The 22190-nt window shown below is 46.6% G+C and overlaps 1 protein-coding gene across 1 annotated transcript in view; it reads left to right on the top strand.

Annotated features, from left to right (window-relative positions):
• The window catches only part of COL19A1 (collagen type XIX alpha 1 chain), a 2318824-nt gene that overhangs the window by 1671236 nt on the left and 625398 nt on the right, over window positions 1–22190 (top strand). The window contains exon 20 of the mRNA XM_069235722.1: window positions 9374–9427. Within this exon, the coding sequence (XP_069091823.1) occupies window positions 9374–9427 (54 nt within the window). The remainder of the gene's footprint in view (window positions 1–9373; window positions 9428–22190) is intronic.

Raw genomic sequence — 22190 nt, 5'->3', positions numbered from 1 at the left:
GACTGGTGGATTATGGTCAAACCTAGAGAAGCTACATCATATAAACTATTTAGAGTTGACTGTGGGTTTATACATATACATAGGGCAGAGCAGTACTATTGGAAATGGGCAATGTCTCTGCTGTAGCTTTTATCAATCTGTTGGGAGGTACCAGGTCAATGGATCTAGCAATATTAGCGAAGCAACTTTGGCTTTTTTGCTTGGAGCACAAAATCAGTCTGAGAGCAGAATACATTTCTGGAAATGTTTCTGCGGATTAGAATTCGAGATTAGTAAAGGATTACAGTGATTGGAAACTAAACAAGTCTTGTTTCAGCCAAATTTCCCACTTTTGGGGCCCGCTAGAGATAGATCTCTTGGCGAGTAGATTGACTTTTCAACTGGACAACTAATACAGTTGGATGCCGGATCCAGGGACTCTAGCAGTGAACGCATTCTTACAATCTTGGAAGGGAGTGAGGGCTTACGCCTTCCCTCTGTTCGCAATGATTTAGAGGACCCTTCAGAAGGTGAGACTAGGGAAATGCTCCCTTATCCTGATAACTCCCTTTTGGACCTCACAAGCATGGTTTCTCATGATTCTGGAGCTCGCTTGCGACATTCCATTTTACCTTCTGGCAAAGGAGGGCCTACTAAAAGACATAGATGGAGGAGAACATCCTTTACTTCAGAACAAGACTTTGAACCTACTTACCTTGAAAGTGCCAGGCGACCTAATGAGCTGTTATGCCTTTCAGGAAGAGCTACGAAACTCCTCCAGGAGTCATGGGCACCAGGACCACACTACAGATATAATGGAATCTGGAAAAAAGTTAGTTGGTGCATGGAAAGGAGCATGGGTCCCGTGGAGGCTCCTATATACGACGTGGTTAACTTTCTAGTGATTCAATTCAACAGGAGTCTAAGCTATAGAACTATTAATTGTTACAGGTCTGCCATATCTGCAGGAGATAATTTGGACAATGGTGATAGTGTGGGAAAATATTTTCTGGTCTGCCGCATTCTAAAAAGCATTAGACTAAGAAGACCCCCTAGAGCAAACTATCAAATCTTTTTGGAATGTTATACTGGTGCTCTCCCTACTCTCAAACTGGCCATCTAATAGGTATCTAGAGACTAAAAAACTTTCTATGAAACTGGCCTGCCTATTATGTTTAATTTCTTGTTGCAGAGTTTCCGATGTAAAGCAGTAGAGGTGAGTGATAGAATTTACAATACTTTTGGGGTCACATTTGATATTACTAGAAGAACAAAGACTACGGCCCTCATTACAACCCTGTCAGTCGGTGTTAAAGCGGCGTTAATACCGCCAACAGGCCGGCGGTTAAAAAAATTGGATTTTGTCCCTGGTGGTAACCGCCATCAAAGGCCACCACTTTAACACACCGACCGCCAGGGTGGTAACGACCACTGGGCTGGGGACTTCAGTCTCCAGCCCAGCGGTCGTCTCAGTCCCACCCTCTGGATTACGACCCAGCCTACCGCCATGGTTTTCGTGCCAAACTTACCACCACAAAAACCATGGCGGTAGGCACTATCAGTGCCAGGGAATCCCTTCACTGGCACAGATAGGGGTCTCCCCTGCCTTCCTCCCCAGAGTACTCCACCACCCTCCCTGTCCCTCTCCTGCCCCCGTACATATACACACCCACACTCATTTACACACATGCACACACGCATACCCCCACCACCCACGCATGCACACATACATACCAACACACTGCAACATACACCAACATACCTTGTCACACACATGCATTCACAACACACAACACTCACAATCATTCATTCACACATGCATTCAACTCGACTCACACCCGCATGCACGCATTCCAAAACATACACACACACACCCCACATACACATAACACCCCCTCTCCTGTCGGAGAACCTGACTTACCTGCTTGCAGGGTCCTCCGGCTGGACACGGTCCGCGGTGCTGCTGATATAGGCAAGTCAATTGTTTTTTTAATATAGCTATCAACTGGTGACCGCCACAATCATATCTCAGGCCTGCCATTGCAGCCTGTGTGTGCAGTTTTAAACCTGTCATGTCAACCTTTTGCCAGGTTCAAATCCTCCCTTTTAATACATGGAAGTCACCCCTAGGTTAGACACCGGATAGCCCAGAGAGCAGTATGCAATGTACTCAGCAGGTAGGATGTGTACTTTTTAGTTTTACATGTCCTGTGGGTAAAAAACTCTTAAATTCTTTTTTCTCTACTGCACAGCCTACCTCTCCCACAGGAGAACATTTGGTTTACCTTATTAATAGGCTGTAATTTCCAAATGGGAGCAGGTACCCTGTTCATACGGGGTGTCTTTAAAACTGTAATGAAAAATCCTAACTGACGGTGAAGTCAAATTTTAAGTTACAATTTTGAAACTCCCACTTTTAGAAAGTTAACCACAACATGGGCAGGCCAAAGAACCCAGAACCTGTGGCAATAAAGTCTCTACAAACAACAGTGGTTAGAGGTGGGAATACCAGTTGTAAAGTTAATATTGAAATGCCAGATGCGCCGACGCATCTAGCATTTGGGAAGGGATTCAAACCCTCACTTTCAATTGAGTTTGGGTCTATGGACTATTTTGAAAGACTATCCCAATGCAATTGTTTGCCTGTTTTTAACACACTATGGGGCTCATTATGACATTGGTGGTAAATATCACCTACCGCCGCGGTGACGGCTGCCAACATACCGCCACAGCATTTACAATCTGTCTGCCATATTAAAAGCACTGCCTGACTTCCGCCACAATAAGGGCAGAAATCCAGCAGTGCTTACGGTGGTAGATGGTGGTAAGCTAGCATTGCTAACACCAGCACCGCCCCGCCAGAATGACTCTGCAAGCCGTATTATGACCAGTAATACAGCCTGGCGGTGTTCTGCTGGGGGGGTGCTGCTGGTGGTAGCAGTGCCCCTTCCCGTTCCCTGCTGGACGACCTCCTCGCCAGACAAGGTAAGTCGGGTGTCCGACAGGGGAGGGGAGTCGGAGGGTGGGGGGTGTTGTGTGTATGTGTCTGAGTGTGTGCATAAACGTGTGAGTGTGTGTGTGAATATGTCTGTGTGTGTTGTGTTGTTTGCATGGTTGTATGGTTGCGAGTGAATGCGTGTAAGAATGGTGAAGTGAGTGCATGTCTGCATGTCAGTGTGATTGTGTGTAAGAATGTGGGTGAGTATGTCTGGAAGTATGCGTGTATGAATGCGTGTATGCCAGTGTGTGTATGAATGAGTGTATGCCAGTGTAAGTAAATGGGTGTATGCGTGGTGCGTGTTGGTGTCTGTGTGCGTGTATGTGGGGAGTGGGGGTGTGGGGTGAGGGGCCCTGTGACTGTAGTGGAGGTGGGGAGGGGCGTGATGTGTGCGTGTGTGGCTGTGGGGCCAGTTGTGTGGTGTGTGCAGGTCTGCGGGTGTGTGCGTGTCTAGGGGTGAGGGTGTGAGTGGGTGGATCGGAGGGGGTGGGGGTTGAGTGAGTGGATCGGAGGGGCGGGTGTGAGTTTGGATGGAGGGGCAGTGGGGGGTCAAGTGAGTGATGAGGGGGTGGAGGAGCCGCCTACCGGTGACAGGGAAAGAATTCCCTGTCACCGGTGGGGGCCAACCACCACGGTTTTCGTGGCATTGCTAATGCCACAAAAACCATGGTGGTAGGCTGGCTCATAATGCCATAGGCGGTACTATGTCGGCCACCGGGCTGGAGATAGACATCTCTGGCCTGGTGGCTCATACCGCCATGGGGGTTATGAGTAGAGAAGTGGCGGTTTGGCTGCAGCCAACCCGCCAATCTCATAATGTGGATGTATGTACCGCCAGCCTGTTGGCGATAATAGCACCACATTAACCCTGGCGGTCAGAAGCACCTGGACATCGCTGCCATCTCTAAGTCTACCCTGCCAAGTGCCAATACTGGACCTTTGAAAGTGGCCCTGAGGTGCTCTGCCAGCCTCTGTGGATCCAATGGAACCAATAGATCTCCTCTACTGTGTGACGCAACCCAGGGCAGAACCAATGCATTGTCGCAGCTGTGTGAATCAGATCCATGATAAAGATCAGCATCGCCTCTGCATCCCGCAGCCTCTTTGGAACCGCTGCTGCACAGCCCATCCTCGATGCAGGTTCTAGCAGCCCTAATTGAGGGCAGCTTCGATAATGAATATGGACCTCAAATTGCAGCCTCCCCGCACCTTAGAACTGATGCATCACTTCAGTTAAACGAAGCATCTGGATACAGAAGATTTTGAGCAGTCCTCCTTGCGTGCCAGTAGGTGGTGTCATTGGGCATGATGTTGCATCATTGATGTTCTCCACACCAGCGAGGTGCTTATATCTTCCCCACCATAGTGTGCTGACCTTAGTTCCTTCTTTTCTATGCCATCATCGCATATTCAGATCGAGCTCCCTTCAGTCATTTTTTGACTGACTTCTTTTGACCTTTTGTCGAAGTTTAGTGTGCCTTCTTTTTTTCACCTGTTTTTGGAAATGTTCCCCAAAGAAAACAACTGGGATCAAACCTTGTGGAGCCTGTCATCTACAGGCATTGGTTATGGACCCCAACTTGGTATGTATTTGGTACCTGGAGCTTGACCATGACTTTGTGTCATGTGTGGAGGGCAAGAACAGGATACACAACACAATCTGCGAGCAGGCCATGATGTCATGATTGTCATGGAATTCTTTGTCACTCCAGGTCTGTTCAGGTGGGAGGTCTCTGGACCACTCCCAGAGATGCGGTTATCGGTCTTTGTCCCACTACAGGACTCCTTCTGGTGAAGTCCCATAAGAAGAATCCCAAGAAGTTGAAGCACAGTTCGACTTCACTGTGTCGCTCCCATTATTCAGACAACTCAGGGAAACAATGCCACAAGTCCTGACCTCACTCACAGGAGGTCCCTGTGCAGCCGGCATCAGAAATTGGGTCTACTGCATGTTTCCTCAAATTCCCTGATGCCAGAGTAACCCTCGCCAAATTCTAAGAGGTTTATGAAGCCATGAGCCTCATTTTTGGGTGTTTAAACCCCTCTGGAGCATCTTCGGCTGCCACGGATTCATTAGAGTCTTTGACTAGGCCTCTGCTGGAGTGTCTGTGCTCGGCACCAGTTGACCCCTTAGGATCTGTTGAAGAATCTGTTTCGGACCCGGCTGGCACTTCACAACCTCTTCAAGGCACTGTTCCAATGGCTCCATTCCTGATGCTGCAATGATCATCAGAGATGCTTAACTCAGCGTGATTCCTGACTTCAAAATGGAGCAGAACCAGCAATATTGGTTCCGGCATTGTTGATTCCAGACCGAACCAGGTCCAAAGGGTCTGAACTGGGGACAAAGCCCTATTTCACTGAAGGACTTACTGAGGAACATGAATGGAGGGGATCCAATGATTCCTATTCTTACACTGACTCCCTAGGAGAGTCCATGGCTGATGATACCTAGTAAGACGTCCTAGAGGAACCCAGTGTCTGAACACCTCACTAGACACTGGCCTCCTCTTCCCTCCCACAGTGGCTATGGAGGAAGGGGCTTCTATCGTGATTCTTGTCCAGAGGGCAGCTGAAGTCCTGGATCTTCAGCTGCCCACGGTTCAAGTCAAAACAAATGTTTTGACAGAGGTGTTTCAACTGAAGGTATTCCCATCAGAACTGTTAATACCCTTCCATAAAGCCTGCACAGACTCCCTGCTCTGAGCCTTGGCCAAGCCTTGAACAGCCATTCCTGTGCACAGGAACATTGCTTGCTGCCATCTTGTCCCTCCAGGGGACTCAGCCTTCCTTTTCCATCACCCTGCTCCTGAGAGTCTGGTAGTCCAGGCCTCAACTTCCTGAATCAATCCCAGTGCATTCCATACCACACCACTGCATACGGAACCCAAGATCTGGGTACCCTCAGAAAGAGGTCTGGCACAGTGGTCCATGAACACTGCATGCTTATTGGGCCGTTATTCTTTTACTGTGTGGGATATGGTTGCGCAAGTGCTGCCTATGGTCCTGGATGAGTCCCTGTGCCATGCTTTGCCAAGCTATTGCTAACAGGCGAAATGCAGCTAAGTTTAGAATCGTGTAAGGATCGGATACAACTAACTCATCAGGCAGAGCCATCGCTTCTTCTGTGGTGCTTGAGCATCACACCTGGTTAAGGAATGCTGGCTTTTTGGGGGTTTCTCGATCATGCCCTTCGTGGAACCTGTCTTTTTGGAGGCAAGGCGGATTCAGCCTTGGAGAGATTCAATGACAGTATGACCACTGCTAGGTCATTGCTGCTCTCGGTGGCCAAAGACAGCTGCATTCTGCCTTACACCTCTTCTGTTGCCACGGTAGGGCCTATCAGCTGCATCTTTCTACCCTCAACCATAATGGCCAGCAAGCTCAGTCTTTTCATGGCCATGGACACGGCACCCCTGAGTCTCATGGGTCCCAAAGCCAGATGTCTCCCCAATCTGCTCCCCCACAGCAAACACAGGGCCTCATTCCGCCGGGGACGGAGGAAGCACCGCCAACAGGCTGGCGGTGCTTCTGGGGCAATTCTTACCGCAGCGGTAAAGCCGCGGTCAGAAAAGGGGAACCGGCGGTTTCCCGCCGGTTTTCCCCTGCCCCAGGGAATCCTCCACGGCGGCGCTGCAAGCAGCGCCACCATGGGGATTCCGACCTCCTTCCCGCCAGCCTGTTCCAAGAGGCTGGCGGGAACGGGTGTCGTGGGGCCCCTGGGGGCCCCTGCAGTGCCCATGCCACTGGCATGGGCACTGCAGGGGCCCCCTAACAGGGCCCCATTCTGATTTTCAGTGTCTGCTAAGCAGACACTGAAAATCGCGACGGGTGCCACTGCACCCGTCGCACACCAGCAACTCCGCCGGCTCCATTCGGAGCCGGCTTCATCGTTGCTGGGGCTTTCCCGCTGGGCGGGCGGGTGGCCTTTTGGCGGTCGCCCGCCCGCCCAGCGGGAAAGTCAGAATGACCGCCGCGGTCATTTGACCGCGGTGCGGTCTTCTGGCGGTCTCCGCCCGGCGGGCGGCGCCCGCCGCCCGCCGGGGTCGGAATGACCCCCACAGTGTCAAAGACTCTTTAGTTTGCCCTCGGTCCATCATTAGTATCTGGGTGGCTGCCGAATCCAATGCCATCTGCATCAATGAAGGTATATTACAGTAGGCAAATGGATATTCCAGATTGTCCAGTGGAGTTAAGCCCTCCCATTCCAATAAACCCTACCACCACTCCCTCTGTCACCGGATAGGCTGACAGAGGATCATTTTGCACTCTTGTAACAGGAAGTACTGGCTGTTCTGGTCAAGAGCCATAGAAAGGGGGCCAGCATCAGAAGTAGGTTATGGTTGCTATTTCCCCCACTTTCTGGTGCCGAAGAAGACTGGACGCCTTTGTCCTATCTTAGATCTGCACCTTGAAAAATTCAAGCTGCTCAGGTCCTATCCGCCCTCGACCCAAGAGACTGGATGATATGGACTTGCAGGACATATATTACCACACTCCCTTCCTGCCTGCCCACCGACATTACTTGTGATTCACTGTTGGCCTGAAGCATTATCAGTTGATTGTACTTCCCTTTGGCCTTACCATTATGTATTCACCAAGGTGATGGTGGTGGTGGCAGTACATCTGCAGAAGTCAGAGGTTTCATGACTCACTCTCAGACACCCCTTTTCATTGGTGTTGTTCTGGATACAGTGAAGTTTGGAACAATGAGTCCAGGATATTCGAGCTATGATACCAATGTTTCAGCCCTTATCTTGTATTATGGTGAGACGGACTTTGAGGAGGCTGTTGTGTCACGTTGTGTCATGCATCCTGTTCATAAAACATGACTGTTGGCATATGCAGGCTCTGCAGTGGGACTTAAAGACCCAGTGGGTACAACATTAAACTGCAAAAGTCCTGCAGTGGCTCATAGACCGCAATTTGGTCTTCCCCACCCAGAGCTCACAGTGGTGAAAAATGCATCACTCCTAGGCTGAGGCGGCCATCTGGTGGTTCAACAGCTGGCAGTCTCTCTGAACACCAAAGCAGACAAACTCAGCCATCAATGCCTAGCAATCACAAATAGCATCTTCATCCGGAGGTGGTGCAAGGTCTGTTCCAAAATTGGGGACAGTCTTGATTTGATCTTTTTTGCCACCGCTAAGAATGCTAATTGTCAGCACTTTTGTGCCTTGAAGTTTCCAAGATGGGTCTCGTTCGGAGACGCATTTAATCTTGAGTGAAGTTTAGGACTCCTATGGGTGTTTGATCTCCCTCTCGGATGTCATTCTGCCAACCGGGTGTTCTTCTACTAAAACCTTCTAAGCCTGTCACCGGAACAAGTCTGCGGCTTGGTGTACATCCAAATCAGTTCCTCCTCTGTCCGAACATTTGTCTGAAGTTCTCTTTTTTGTTCTTTCTCTGGCCTGGCAATGCTTTGCATTGAGCACAGTAAAAAGATTTCTGTCCGCCATTTCCACTTTCTTATGATTCCTGGATCAACCTTCCCTCTTTAAGTCACCTGTTATGACTAGATTCCTTAAAAGTTAACAGCATGTTTCCTCATACCCCCTTCATTATGTCCCAAAGAGACCTAAATCTAGTTCCCACCTATCTCAGGTGTTCACCTTTTCAGCGGATGCACAACTGCCCTCTATGGCTCCTAATAATCAGAACTGTTGTCCGTGTGGCAGTAACATCTGTCAGGAAGCTTAGTGAATTTTAGGCGCTTTATGTTATCTCGTCCGCGTATTATGATCTCCACAGGATATAGTGGGATCATAAGACAGCAGACAGAATATCCTTCACATTTGTGATGGAGTGTTCCCCCCACCAAGATATACATCAGACCCAAAGTCCCTATGAGATAAAGCACTACTGAAGGTAAGTAACTTGCATTTTGCCAGTGCTTGATGTATTCCTGGACATGTTTTTTTGGCTTGTTGCCTATCTTCAAAAAGAAGACGCAGTCATGTTGGGTGTGCTCGAAGTGCCGCTTTTATTCTGAATGAGAAGTGGAAGGCTACTTCCTGTCAAGGAATGGCAGTTACGTGTTTGGTAGCCAAAAGAGGGAAAGGAAGGAAAAAGGTGTCCTCAGGGATGAACAATTTGCTGATAGAAATGTAGGACAGAACCTTAGCCATCCCATGCCAAACTTGTGTGATTATGTTGATGTAAGGTATTTCAAATGTAGGTGGAGTTAGATCAAACTATGCACGAAGCTTGTAAAGACTTCTCTGCATTGCTTCTAGGTAAACCATAATCCACCACTTCTGTCCAATTAATAGTTCACAATATTTGTCAGCATATTTAGTATACATGGTGATAAGTACTGTATCACATTACAGCTGCAGCAATGAACAAAGTTTATTCTTATTCATGTGCAGCATTTTTATGCTTTGTTCCTCACAGGGAGAAGCAGGTCAGCCAGGAGTTGCTGGACAGAAAGGAGAAAAAGGAGAAGAGGTAAGAGCTACCCAATACACATTAGTTCTAGCTTTGGAAGAGTTTGAATTTGTTGCATGAGACTGCATTTTTCTGGGGTATGAATGATAACTTAGTGTCAGAGTGCTGTCACTTTGTGTACTCTACTGACAGGGTGGAGAAGTGTTCAGTTGAGCAGGCCAGGTTACAAGGAAAAGGACAGTATTTTCAGTGCAGCGGAACAGCGTTTTAGTTTTTTCACCATTTAGGCAGAGTCAGATTTTCTGCATCCAGAAGTGAATGTGTGTTGGAAAATAGATTATTTGTAAGGGCAGGTAAGTACCCACATTTAACAATAGGCCACTAATCCCCACTGGGTCTCAATAGATGAATCCCAGCTCAACCCTTTGTATCTTAGCAACAGGGCTTAACTTAGGAGACAAGTGTGTAAAGCATTTAATAATCACAAAACAGTAAATAAGTAAAAATCAAAACATGATACAAATCCAACACTAGTTTATAAAAATAGATTATATGTTTATCTTTAAAATGACACCAAGACAACAAAAATCCAATGTAGGGAACCAAAGATATTATTTTTTAAATAGCAAAAGTAATTCTAGTGTTTAGAAGCAAATAGCACTCAAATGGTTAAAAAAAGGTCACACTGGACAGGGACAAGGTCCAGAGTTCAGGCCACCCATGGTGGAACACTATTACACTTACTTACAGAAGTGTTTCTAGATGCAGGAAAGTGGTCCACAGCACCAGCCAAGGGTTCAGAGGCTCTGGTTTGCCTCTTGGGATCTGGGACTACAACTACCACAAAGCACCTCTTCAACTTATGGGGCTGTTTACAACAGTTGCTCCAAATGTCTACAAACTTATGGATCTTCTTCCAGGGGTCCTTTTTGGGTCCTTGCAGTGTCCACAACTTGATCCAAGGTTCCAGAAGCTCTGAGTTGCTCCTTGGGAGTTGGGACTGCAATTCTCAGAATGGAACTGGTCAGAATCCTCAAATGGCCACTGGACGCTAGTCAGCTGGGCTCTATTTGCAGGTCTTGATGCAGGGGAATCTGGGCAGCTCCTTCTTACCAGTAGCTTACAGGGAGTCCCTTCTTGAAGCAGTTGAAGACAGGCAAAGTCCTTTTTAGTGGTGAAGCCCAAGTGTATAGCTGGTACAGTCCTTTATAGTGCAGTGTCCAGGTGCAGGTCAGGGTTCCAGCAGGGCAGTCTTTCTTCTTTGTCTTGTACCTTGTAGGGATCTGATGCATGGGTGCAGCTCTCCCATATTTATTCTTGCTCCTGAGGTGGAAACCGGGGTGGGGGGCAAGCGTCCATTCAGAGGCAGGCTAATCCAAAAATCCAAAATGGCAGAATCTGAATTTTGGAGGTTAGGTCTGGCTGAGTTCACCCATTGGTGTGGCTAAAATTACTTAACACACCCCTTTCCTGCCCTCTCCTAATCTAATCAAGGGGGCATTTGGTTGTCTGGGTTTGCAGGAAATGGGGGATGTTCTGAGCTGTCCTGTTTCACCATCTGCTGAGGCAGATCTCCTCCTCCAGGCATTTCCCTTGTCTTCAGGCTGCCAGAGGCTGACCAATCAGAGAAGGGCACTACAGACCTGAAGTTGGCAACTTTCAGGTAGAATTCCAAAACTCTTTCCCTGAACTAGTTATATTAAATTCAACAATGGCAAGTCTTTGGATTTATTATAATAATACATTTGATACCAGACTGGATGTAACTAGCTCATTTTGAGACTTTAATTAAAATAAAGTCTCCCAATGTTAGCCTATGGAGCCCATTCACTACAGTGAGGGGAAACTATTTTTCCATCACCAGTGCTTATAAATCAACTTTTATAAGGCCCCTGCTTATAGGTACATAGCACTCCGCCCTAGGGACACTTAGGGCACACAATAGTGGTGACCTATGAATAAAAATAAAGTAGTTTAAGACTTTGGAAATGCTTTTAATTCCAAAGTCGAATTTGAAGGTAACTTTAATTTAAAAGCAGCCAGCAAGGCAGGCCTGCCTTTAAAATGATACTGGCACCTCGGCAGTGCACCTATTGGTGTACTATTTGTGCTGGGGTCCCTAAACCTACATTCCCTACCATATACTAGGGATGTCTAGGTACGTTGGCATAGCCAATTATAATTAGCCTAATTTGCATATGTCATTTTAATCAGAGGACAGGCTCTGGTACTGTTTAGCCATGCCCAAAGCACCATCATAGTCAGGAAAACACCAGCTTAAGTGAAAAAACGGGGGCAAAAAGTTTGGGGCTTCTGCAATCAGCCCAGTTTTCTCACAATCTGTGAAAGGGAGTGAGACAATTTGTGTAATTTCCCAAGCCCATCCCTAAGCTTAAGAAAGAGCTCTCTGTCTTAGGTATACAAGTGATAGAAATTCTTGTGTGATTCCAAGATGACAGTGAGTGGGATCTTGTAAACATCAAATAGCAATGGTGACAAGGTACAGCCATAAGTATACCACACTTGATTTTGGTTATTCTGAAAGTAATAAGCCCAGTTTGACTTAGAGGGAACAATGTTACAGAAATGGAAGCAGTCCATGACACCTTGGTTCCCCTAAAAGGTGACTAAGGCCATTGAAAGTTCCATTAGGATCATAGTAACTGTGGACTTGGGCTTGAGTAATTCTTCACTCAGGGAAGGGAGACCTTCCTGCACATAAACAATCACATGAGTTGTTTTCCTCTTTCTATGTGTGCTGCAAAATGTTGCACACGAAGAAAGAGGACAAAACAGAGAGAAATAAAGACTTGTAAATCTGGGAATGCGTCAGATTACCAAATTTACAGAACATCCTAAGCAACACCCATGGACTGCCCCTTTCACGCAGTGTTATGCATGAAAGGGGTCCATATTTACAAGACCATGAAAAGCCACGCACTGGGGCTTTATATGGCCTTGTAAATAAGGGCTGGTACACTGTGCCACTGGAACATCACAAAAAAATACTCTCTGGCGCCGCAGTGTGCCATAGGGCCCTGTAAATAAGGCCCCAAGTGTATTACAAGTAACCAGAGCAATTGGTCTCTTCTACCCTAATCTTTGTCTTTAGGAGAAGAAATTGACTGTGCTGGTACTACAGAGTTGTTTAACGAAGTTTCAGTGATCACCTATAATTAGAAATCATTATTTTTGATTAATTCATGTATTTCAAAAGCATTTTGAGGGCATATTTAGGGAGGGTGTTTACAAGGCCGCTATGGGGAATGCACCATTGAAGCTTCAGCATAGTCAGAGGTGGGCTGTGTTGGTGGGTTACGGTGCACTGGCAAGGAAGTGGGAGGGGTCAGGGACAACAGACTAGCGACAAAGAGGATGAGTCAGCAGATGACAGGAAACTTGCTGTTGCTTTTAGCTTGTTGAAGTTCTGGTAAAATTGACAAAGGTTCATATGGTTTGTCTGATTAATTATCATGTTGTTATTGTAGCTTTTTATGCAAGTCAAGGAATTCTGTGTAGTGAAGTAGGCTATGAGTTTCCTACCAGTAGGGATCGTCAGTCTTTAGGAGGATAGATAGTTCTGAGTGAAAGTCCTTTCCCAAGAAGAAGGAGGCATGAAGCGTTATGAGCCACTCAAGGCTGCCTCTTGTGGGCCACACACCCTCACATGCAGCAATAGTAGTAAATAGAAAATTGCGCTCAGCACATGTGTCTGTATGGTACTTAGATCAGATCAGTCTTTATGCTGTGATCATACGTATAATACAAAATGAAATATAAATGCTGGTAGACGAGGCAATTTCAAGATTCTGAAATTGTGTTAGACATGTCTGTTAGAAACAGACCTGATAGATCACTTTATTATAAGTCCACATATTTCACATACTTAACATGTTTTCAATTTACAGTCTTAAGTAGTATTTCACTGCTTCATTGTAGTTCCTCTCTTTTTAATTGTGTTTTCAACATTAGACAGAAGTGCTCCAAAATGACATAAAAAGTGAACCAAGTGCCTACTTTACTAAACGACTCGTCACAAAGAGTGGTTGCAAAATATGCACCAGGTTTTTGCGACCACTCCTTTATTTTGCGATGCAATCTTTGTACCAGTATTATTGGGTTGAATTTCAAAATCCCCAGTTGCAAGGGCATTGCAGAACAACTTTCCTAATGCATATTAGCTTGTCTAGTCACTATCTGTGATCCACTCTGATTGGCATAGTTACAGGGATGGTGGACTGTAAGCCCGCCATCTCTCTGTTTGCATTCAAAAGCAGGAAACAGTTTTTAACCCCTTTGCTGCTAAGCCTCCCCCCTTGCTAAGCCTTTTTTTGTCTTTTTGGGATAGTTCGTACTTACGCCGCCATAACTTTTTGTCCACCCAAGCGATCCACGCCAAATTTGCATCCTTTATTTCCAACATCCTGGGATTTTAAAGGTACCCAGGGTTTGTGGATTTCCCTGGTAGGGACTGGGAATTTAGCCAAAATACAGCTAAAATGTAGGTTTTTGGGGAAAAATGGGGAAAAAGTGCTGCGGGAGAAAGCACGAGTTTTTTCCCTGCAAATGGCATAAACAAAGGATTTGCAGTGTTAAACTCACCATCTTCCCAATCTACTTGAAGAGGCACACTACAATCAGAAAATCCAATTTTTCAACACAGTTTTTATTTTACTTGGACATTGCCCATTTTCCTACTTTTTGTGATTTCAACCTCCTTCCAGTTAGTGACTGAAATTGGTAAAAAAAACAATGGTGGATCCCAATAAGCTATACATTTCTGAAAAGTGAACAAGATTCTGAATCCATTAAGGGGTCCTTTGTGTAGACCTTTCAAGGCTTTCCTATGGAAAGTAACAGTTGAAATAAAAAATATTGAAATTGAATTTAAAAAAGCAACAATGTCTGCCTATATATTCATGTGTAACTTTTTCCAGCTATGGCAGATTTTCAAAAGCAATATACTGTTCTGTCCACTGGACCATTCTGGTTGCGGGCTAGGTTCACCAAGAACCCAAGGTACTCAGAGCCAATAAATGAGCTGCACCTTGCAGTGTGTTTTCATTGTGTACCGGTATAAACCAATTTTTTGGATAAAATATAAAGAGTGAAAAATAGATATGAAGGAAAACTATGTATTTCCGAAATGGGCACAAAATATGGAGTTTAGAAGCAGTGGTTATTTGCATATCTCTGAATTTGGGGCTATCCCTACCAGCATGTACATTATAGGGCATTTCTCCAAATTACTTCTTTCTTACACACTGTCTTACATTTGGAAGGCACAAATGCAGAGAAAGACAATTAGTAATAACACTTGTTCAGCTATTCTGTGTTCCCCCAAGTCTCCCGATAACAAATGGTACCTCACTTTTGTGAGTAGGTCTAGTGCCCGTGACAGGAAACACCCCAAAATGCAAAGTGAACACATCACATTTTTCGACTAAAAACTGATGCACTTTTGCAATGTAGCTTGCTGCGGATTTTGGACTCTAGCTCAGCCCGCCCCTAGGAAAACCTAGCAAACATGTAAAGTTATGAAAACTAGATATTTAGGGAAATCCAGGATGTGGTGATTTATGGAGCTGTCGCCAGGTTCTGTTACCCAGAATCCTTTGCAAATCTCAAATTTTGTCTAAAAACACATTTTCCTTACATTTTGGTGATGCAAAGTTCTGGAATTTGAGGGGAGCCACACACTTACTCCCACTCAGCATTTGCCCAAGCCTCTTGATAAAAATGTCACTTCTGTGGGTAGGCCTAGTGCTCGTGACAGAAGACGCCCCAAAACTCAACATGAACACATCACATTTTTCCACTGAAAACTGAATCGTTTTTTGCAAAACACCCAGCTGTGGATTTTGGGCTGTAGCTCAGCCGGCACCCAAGGAAACCTAGCAAACCTGTACATTTTTTAAAACTAGACACCTAGGGGAATCCAGGATGGATTGACTTGGGGCTCTCACCTAGTTATTTCACCCAGGATCCTTTTCAAACCACAAATTTAGTCTAAAAAACACATTTTCCTCACATTTCGGTGATGCAGAGTTTGTGAATCTAAGAGGAGCCACAAACTTCCTTCCACACAGCATGCCCCCAAGTCTTCTGATAGAAATGGCACCTCACTTGTGTGGGTAGGCCTAGCACCCAAGACAGGAAACACCTCAAAACACAACAAGGACACATCACATCTTTCCAATGAAAACTGACACTTTTTTTGCAAAGGGCTAGCTGTGGATTTTGGGCTCTAGCGCAGCTGGCACTTAGGGAAACCTATCAAACCTGTACATTTTCACATTTAGCCACAAACTTCCTTCCACCCACCATTTTCCCACTGCCCCAATAGAATTGGTACCTCACTTGTGTGAGTAGGCCTAGTGCCCGTGACTCGAAATGCTCCAAAATGCAACGTGGACACATCACATTTTTCCACTGAAAACGGACGTGTTTTTTGCAGTGTCTAGTTGTGGATTTCGGGCTCCAGCTAGGCTGGCACATAAGAAAACCTAGCAAACCTAGACATTTTTGAAAACTAGATACCTAAGGGGATTCCATGATAGGGTGACATGCGGGGCTTTTACCAGGTTCTGTCACCCAGAATCCTTTTCAAACCTTGAATTTTATTTTAAAAAACACATTTCCTTCACATTTTGGTGACACAATCTTCTGCAATCTGAGGGGAGCCACAAAATTCATTCCACCCAGCATTCCTCCAAATCTCCCAATAAAAATGATACCTCACTTGTGTGGGGAGGCCTAGTGCCTGTGACAGGAAACTCCCCAAAACATAACGTGGATACATCACATCTTTCCACTGAAAACTGACATGCTTTTTGCAAAGTGCTTAGATGTGGATTTTGGCCTCTAGCTGAGCCAGCACTTCAGAGAACCTAGCAAACCTTTACATTTTTGACAAGTAGACACCTAAGGAAATCCAGGATGGGGTGACTTGTGAGGCTCTCACCAGGTTCTGTCACCCGCAATCCTTTGCAAACCTCAAAATGTGTCCAAGAAATACATTTTCCTCACATTTTGGTGATGCAAAGTTCTGTAATCTGAGGGGAGATACAAACTTCCTTTCACCCAGCATTCCCCCACATCTCCTGATAAAAATGGAACCTCACTTGTGTGGGTAGGCCTAGTGCCTGCAATAGGAAATGGCTCAAATCATAACATGGACACAACAAAATTATCTATCACAAAACAACCTGGTTTTGCAAGGTGGTAACCTGTGCTTTTGGGCCCGGGCTCAGCAGCCATCTAGGGAAACCTACCAAACCCTGACATTTCTGAAAACTAGACATCCGGGGGAGTCCAGGTTGGTGTAGAGGAGTGTAGATCCTCAAATATTGTCTTCCCTATAATCCCCTGCAAACCTAAAATTTAGCTAAAAAAATCACATTTTACTCGCATTGATGTGTGGGATCACTGCACCGGCACAAATTTCCTACCACCCAGCATTCCTCTCATTCTCCAGATAAAAATGATACCTCACATTTCTGTACAGAAAAGTTTTGGGATCACCGTACCAGCACACATTTCCTACCACCCAGCATTCCCCTTCATCTCCTGATAAAAATTATACCTCATTTGTGTGGGTGCCTCTAAAAGTGACTCTTTTGAGATTGTTAGTCCCCCACTTTTTGCCTGGCATTTAATGTAGTTTCAAAGTTGTTAGTGCCTAAGGACCCTGCTAACCAGGTTCCCTGGGCCAGATCTTTTTCCCCAGACTGTTGCATTGGCACAATTGGCAATACCTTTAGCTGCCACTATAAGTCCCTAGTAAATGGTACTTAGATATTCACAGCATGGGGTACTAAGGGTAGGCCCACGTGGACAGCAGCACAGATTGTGCCACCCTCAGAGACCATGCATCCAAGTGCACCCTACACTGCCATTGCAGGCTGAGTGTCCTGGTGCAATACCAAAATGCAAAACTGACATGGCATACAGCCTGTGTGACCTGCCCACTAAACACTGCAATGCTATATAGGTAAGGCAGGGTGCACTATAACTTGTGTGTGGGCATGGATGCATGAGCAATATGCCCCTATTGTCTCCTTGCCAAACCCGAGACATTCGAAATGAACAGAGCAGCCATTTTAAATGCATGTGCAGACATTGGTCAGTACAAGGTTCACAGCTTCATGATGGCCACTCTGAATCTTGGGTTGTTTGGTATCAAGAACAATAAATCCAAACATTTACAAGTATTGGATTTATTGCAAAGTGTACCCAGGGGCCACCTTAGAGGTGCTCCCTGCAAAAGCAAACTAACCCTGGCATGGTTGCTGGCCAATCACAATCAGCCTGCCACCACCAGACATGCTTCTGGAACCCTGGGGTGAGAGCCCTTCCTCTCTGAGTTCAGAAAGCAAAGTCCTTCCTGGGCAGAGGTGTTACACCTCCTCCCTGAGGAATGTACACTGCCGTGCCAGTGTGCTTACCACCTTTGAAACACAACCCTCAGCCCTGCTGCTGCAAGCAGATGGCCACCCCTGTTGAAAACCCCCTACTTTTGGCAGGAGCAACGGGAAGACAATGCACAAAGGACAGGAGGAGTGGGCATCCCCAAACTGCACTACCCCAAAGGTGTTGCATGCGAGATAAGCTCTCCATTTCACTTTCCTTCATCTTACATGGTAAGAAAATTGCCTATCAGGAGTAGGGAAGTGACCTCTGCCTGCAGGAAGTGGTCACATAGTGGGTGTTGCCACCCTAAAGTAGATGACGCATTTGCCACTAATAGGGACTCCACCAAATGCCCACTAAATGCATTTTTTAGTGGGCATTCCTATGCCTGCAGATCAGATTCCAAGGACACAATAAGCCCTGTAACAAAGAAGACCCAAGGCTCAAGAACTGTGTTTCTGCTGCACAAAGAAAAAGGTGCCAAACTCTACCTGCTACACCAATGACTCAACAATTGCTGCTGAGGGGTGGCATGGACATCGGATGGACTGTACAAAACCCCAAAGGACCTCCAGTCTTCTGAACATCGTCAAGGCTCTCCCTCCAGAGTGAAGGCATCACTCCCTGCAGCAATGAAGCAAAAGACTAGTGAAGTCCAGTTCACTGACTGGCCGCTGACCAAGGAACCAGACAAAACAGCCAAACCAAATTCCACCCAAAGGACCCAGAGGACAAAGCCTGAAAGCGTGCCAAGTTTGGTGGTGCTGTAACCTCCAGTGGCTGAACTATGCAGTAGCCCAGGGTACTGGGCATCCAACATTGGACACCAAGAAAAAAGTTCCCTCCAGACTCTCAAAGGACCAGGAGCAAGCCCCTGTTGAGGGACTTCAGGACACATAAGAACCACACCCCAGAGTGACCCTACTGACCTGAAATTCACCCTCAAAGTGACCTGCCTCCTGCTTCCAAAGGCACCTTGGCGGACAGCTCCTGGTTCACCTGGGACCTGCACCAGAGAAACAGCTGTGCACTAAGGTCCCCCAATCCATGTGACCACTACATTCCCAGGGGACCTACCAGTCTCACCTTGAAATCTGTATGTGCATTGCTTTTCCAAGTGGTCCCCAGCAGAGGTCCAGCACCAGCTCCAACGACTTTTCAGCAGCTGCTCCCCCCGAAAAACAGGAGCCGCCCGAATTTCCCTGGCTGGTCCACAGGATATCTTGATGACCTCGACCTACAAATGAAAGAAGACTTTGGTAAATGCATTGCCTGGATTTTAAAAGTTTTCTTCCATTGATGCCTATAGTGCGTAATTACGCACAAAAAGGTTATTGTTGCTAAACTTTGAAAAATCATAACAGTACTTACCCAATTTTGATGATCTGGTCTTCAAAATTGTATTCATTCGATAAAAATCTGAAGCATGTTTGTAAATTAGTCGCAAGTTGTGTGTCCACATTTATTGATACTGTGAATACAACAAATGCTTAGCACTTTTCCAAGATTGGTTTAAGTGCTCGACCAAGCTACCATAAACATAAGATCATTAGGTGGTCTAGTCTTTACCTCTGTAAACAAGGGTGGGGTTGCTTGCATTTTCTGCACAGTGCACATCTTTTTTGTACACTATTGAGAGACCCAGCTTCCTACAGTGCACTAAGCAGGGTCAGCCTAAAAACATATAAAAATAAAAATTGAGGGGAAACCAAAGTGGGTCCAAATGGGCAATCTACATGTTTTTGTCCCTTCCCTGTTGTTGTTGCTTGGTCAATCCACTTGGGCCAAGCACCTGCTACAGGGAAGGGCCAAAAACATGTAGCTTGCCCTTTTGGACCCACTTTGTTTCCTCCCAGTTCTTCATGTTATATGTTTTTAAGCTGACTCTGCCTTGGGTACCCACACAAGTGAGGTATCATTTTTATCAGGAAACTGGGGGGGACGCTGGGTGGTAAGGAATTTGTGCCAGCAGGGTGATCCGACAGCTTTTCCACACAGAAATTTGAGGAAAATTTAACTTTTTTGCTAAATTTGAGGTTTATACGGGTTTCTGGGTAAGAAAATGCTGGGGGATCCACACAAAAACAACAAGTGATGGACGGAATGCTGAACATTGTCAAACATTCACCCCCAGTACAGTGATCTGGGCCTAAATCCATCGTTTTTTTGCTGCCCATGCCATTCCAGTTTGGACCCAGCCATATGCAAATCAGTCTTGACCCTGTTCCCCATGGGAACAGTCCAGCCCGAACTGCTAGGCCAGGTCTTCCCTGGACTGAAAACAAGCATCCTGGGACCGGTTTCGGGGTTTCACCCCTCATCAGCCAGGCTAGCTTGAATCCAGTGGCATGGGAAGCACGGGACCCACGTCTGGGCATACCCTTCCCACTTAGGGCGACAAAGCAAAAACAACAAGTGATGGACGGAATGCTGAACATTGTCAAACATTCACCCCCAGTACAGTGATCTGGGCCTAAATCCATCGTTTTTTTGCTGCCCATGCCATTCCAGTTTGGACCCAGCCATATGCAAATCAGTCTTGACCCTGTTCCCCATGGGAACAGTCCAGCCCGAACTGCTAGGCCAGGTCTTCCCTGGACTGAAAACAAGCATCCTGGGACCGGTTTCGGGGTTTCACCCCTCATCAGCCAGGCTAGCTTGAATCCAGTGGCATGGGAAGCACGGGACCCACGTCTGGGCATACCCTTCCCACTTAGGGCGACAAAGCAAAAACAACAAGTGATGGACGGAATGCTGAACATTGTCAAACATTCACCCCCAGTACAGTGATCTGGGCCTAAATCCATCGTTTTTTTGCTGCCCATGCCATTCCAGTTTGGACCCAGCCATATGCAAATCAGTCTTGACCCTGTTCCCCATGGGAACAGTCCAGCCCGAACTGCTAGGCCAGGTCTTCCCTGGACTGAAAACAAGCATCCTGGGACCGGTTTCGGGGTTTCACCCCTCATCAGCCAGGCTAGCTTGAATCCAGTGGCATGGGAAGCACGGGACCCACGTCTGGGCATACCCTTCCCACTTAGGGCGACAAAGCAAAAACAACAAGTGATGGACGGAATGCTGAACATTGTCAAACATTCACCCCCAGTACAGTGATCTGGGCCTAAATCCATCGTTTTTTTGCTGCCCATGCCATTCCAGTTTGGACCCAGCCATATGCAAATCAGTCTTGACCCTGTTCCCCATGGGAACAGTTCAGCCCGAACTGCTAGGCCAGGTCTTCCCTGGACTGAAAACAAGCATCCTGGGACCGGTTTCGGGGTTTCACCCCTCATCAGCCAGGCTAGCTTGAATCCAGTGGCATGGGAAGCACGGGACCCACGTCTGGGCATACCCTTCCCACTTAGGGCGACAAAGCAAAAACAACAAGTGATGGACGGAATGCTGAACATTGTCAAACATTCACCCCCAGTACAGTGATCTGGGACTAAATCCATCGTTTTTTTGCTGCCCATGCCATTCCAGTTTGGACCCAGCCATATGCAAATCAGTCTTGACCCTGTTCCCCATGGGAACAGTCCAGCCCGGACTGCTAGGCCAGGTCTTCCCTGGACTGAAAACAAGCATCCTGGGACCGTTTCGGGGTTTCACCCCTCATCAGCCAGGCTAGCTTGAATCCAGTGGCATGGGAAGCACGGGACCCACGTCGGGGCATACCCTTCCCACTTAGGGCGACAAAGCAAAAACAACAAGTGATGGACGGAATGCTGAACATTGTCAAACATTCACCCCCAGTACAGTGATCTGGGCCTAAATCCATCGTTTTTTTGCTGCCCATGCCATTCCAGTTTGGACCCAGCCATATGCAAATCAGTCTTGACCCTGTTCCCCATGGGAACAGTCCAGCCCGAACTGCTAGGCCACACAAGCCATACCGCCAGACAAGTTCCAGTCCACAAACACCACAAGCCAAGCTCAAGTCCACATGACACCAGCAAACAAAATTGACAGTACACATGCAGCCAGCCAATTGCCAGTACATGCAGACAGTCAGCTGATCTGCAGTTCACAGACACAAAAACTTTCCTTGGTATTTAGTACTTTTCTGCCCTCCTGGGGACAAATGAGCTTAAAATATCACTGATCTGTCCATAAGGTTGGGCAGAAACGGCAGAAATGCATGTCCAAAACAGGGGGAGCGACCCTTGCCTATGAGGCCACTCCTTGACATGTCCATAAACATATCCCTGGTGCCTAGTGGGCTTTCTGGCCCTCTTAGTGGGGTTAGATGAATAATCACCATCTGCCCCTCAGGGAGGTCAGAAAGACTGTGCTCAATTTTTTGGGGTGGCATTGGCATGCCCATTCTGGGCTGCCACCATCCCTACACAAAATAAAAAACATTCCCTAGGTCCTAGTGGACTTTCTTCCCTCCCGTGGGTGGGGGTCATAT

Source organism: Pleurodeles waltl, chromosome 5, assembly GCF_031143425.1.
Source record: "Pleurodeles waltl isolate 20211129_DDA chromosome 5, aPleWal1.hap1.20221129, whole genome shotgun sequence".
NCBI lineage: Eukaryota > Metazoa > Chordata > Amphibia > Caudata > Salamandridae > Pleurodeles > Pleurodeles waltl.
Note: the sequence above shows the minus strand (reverse complement) of the source record. Positions and strands in the feature narration are given on the sequence as shown.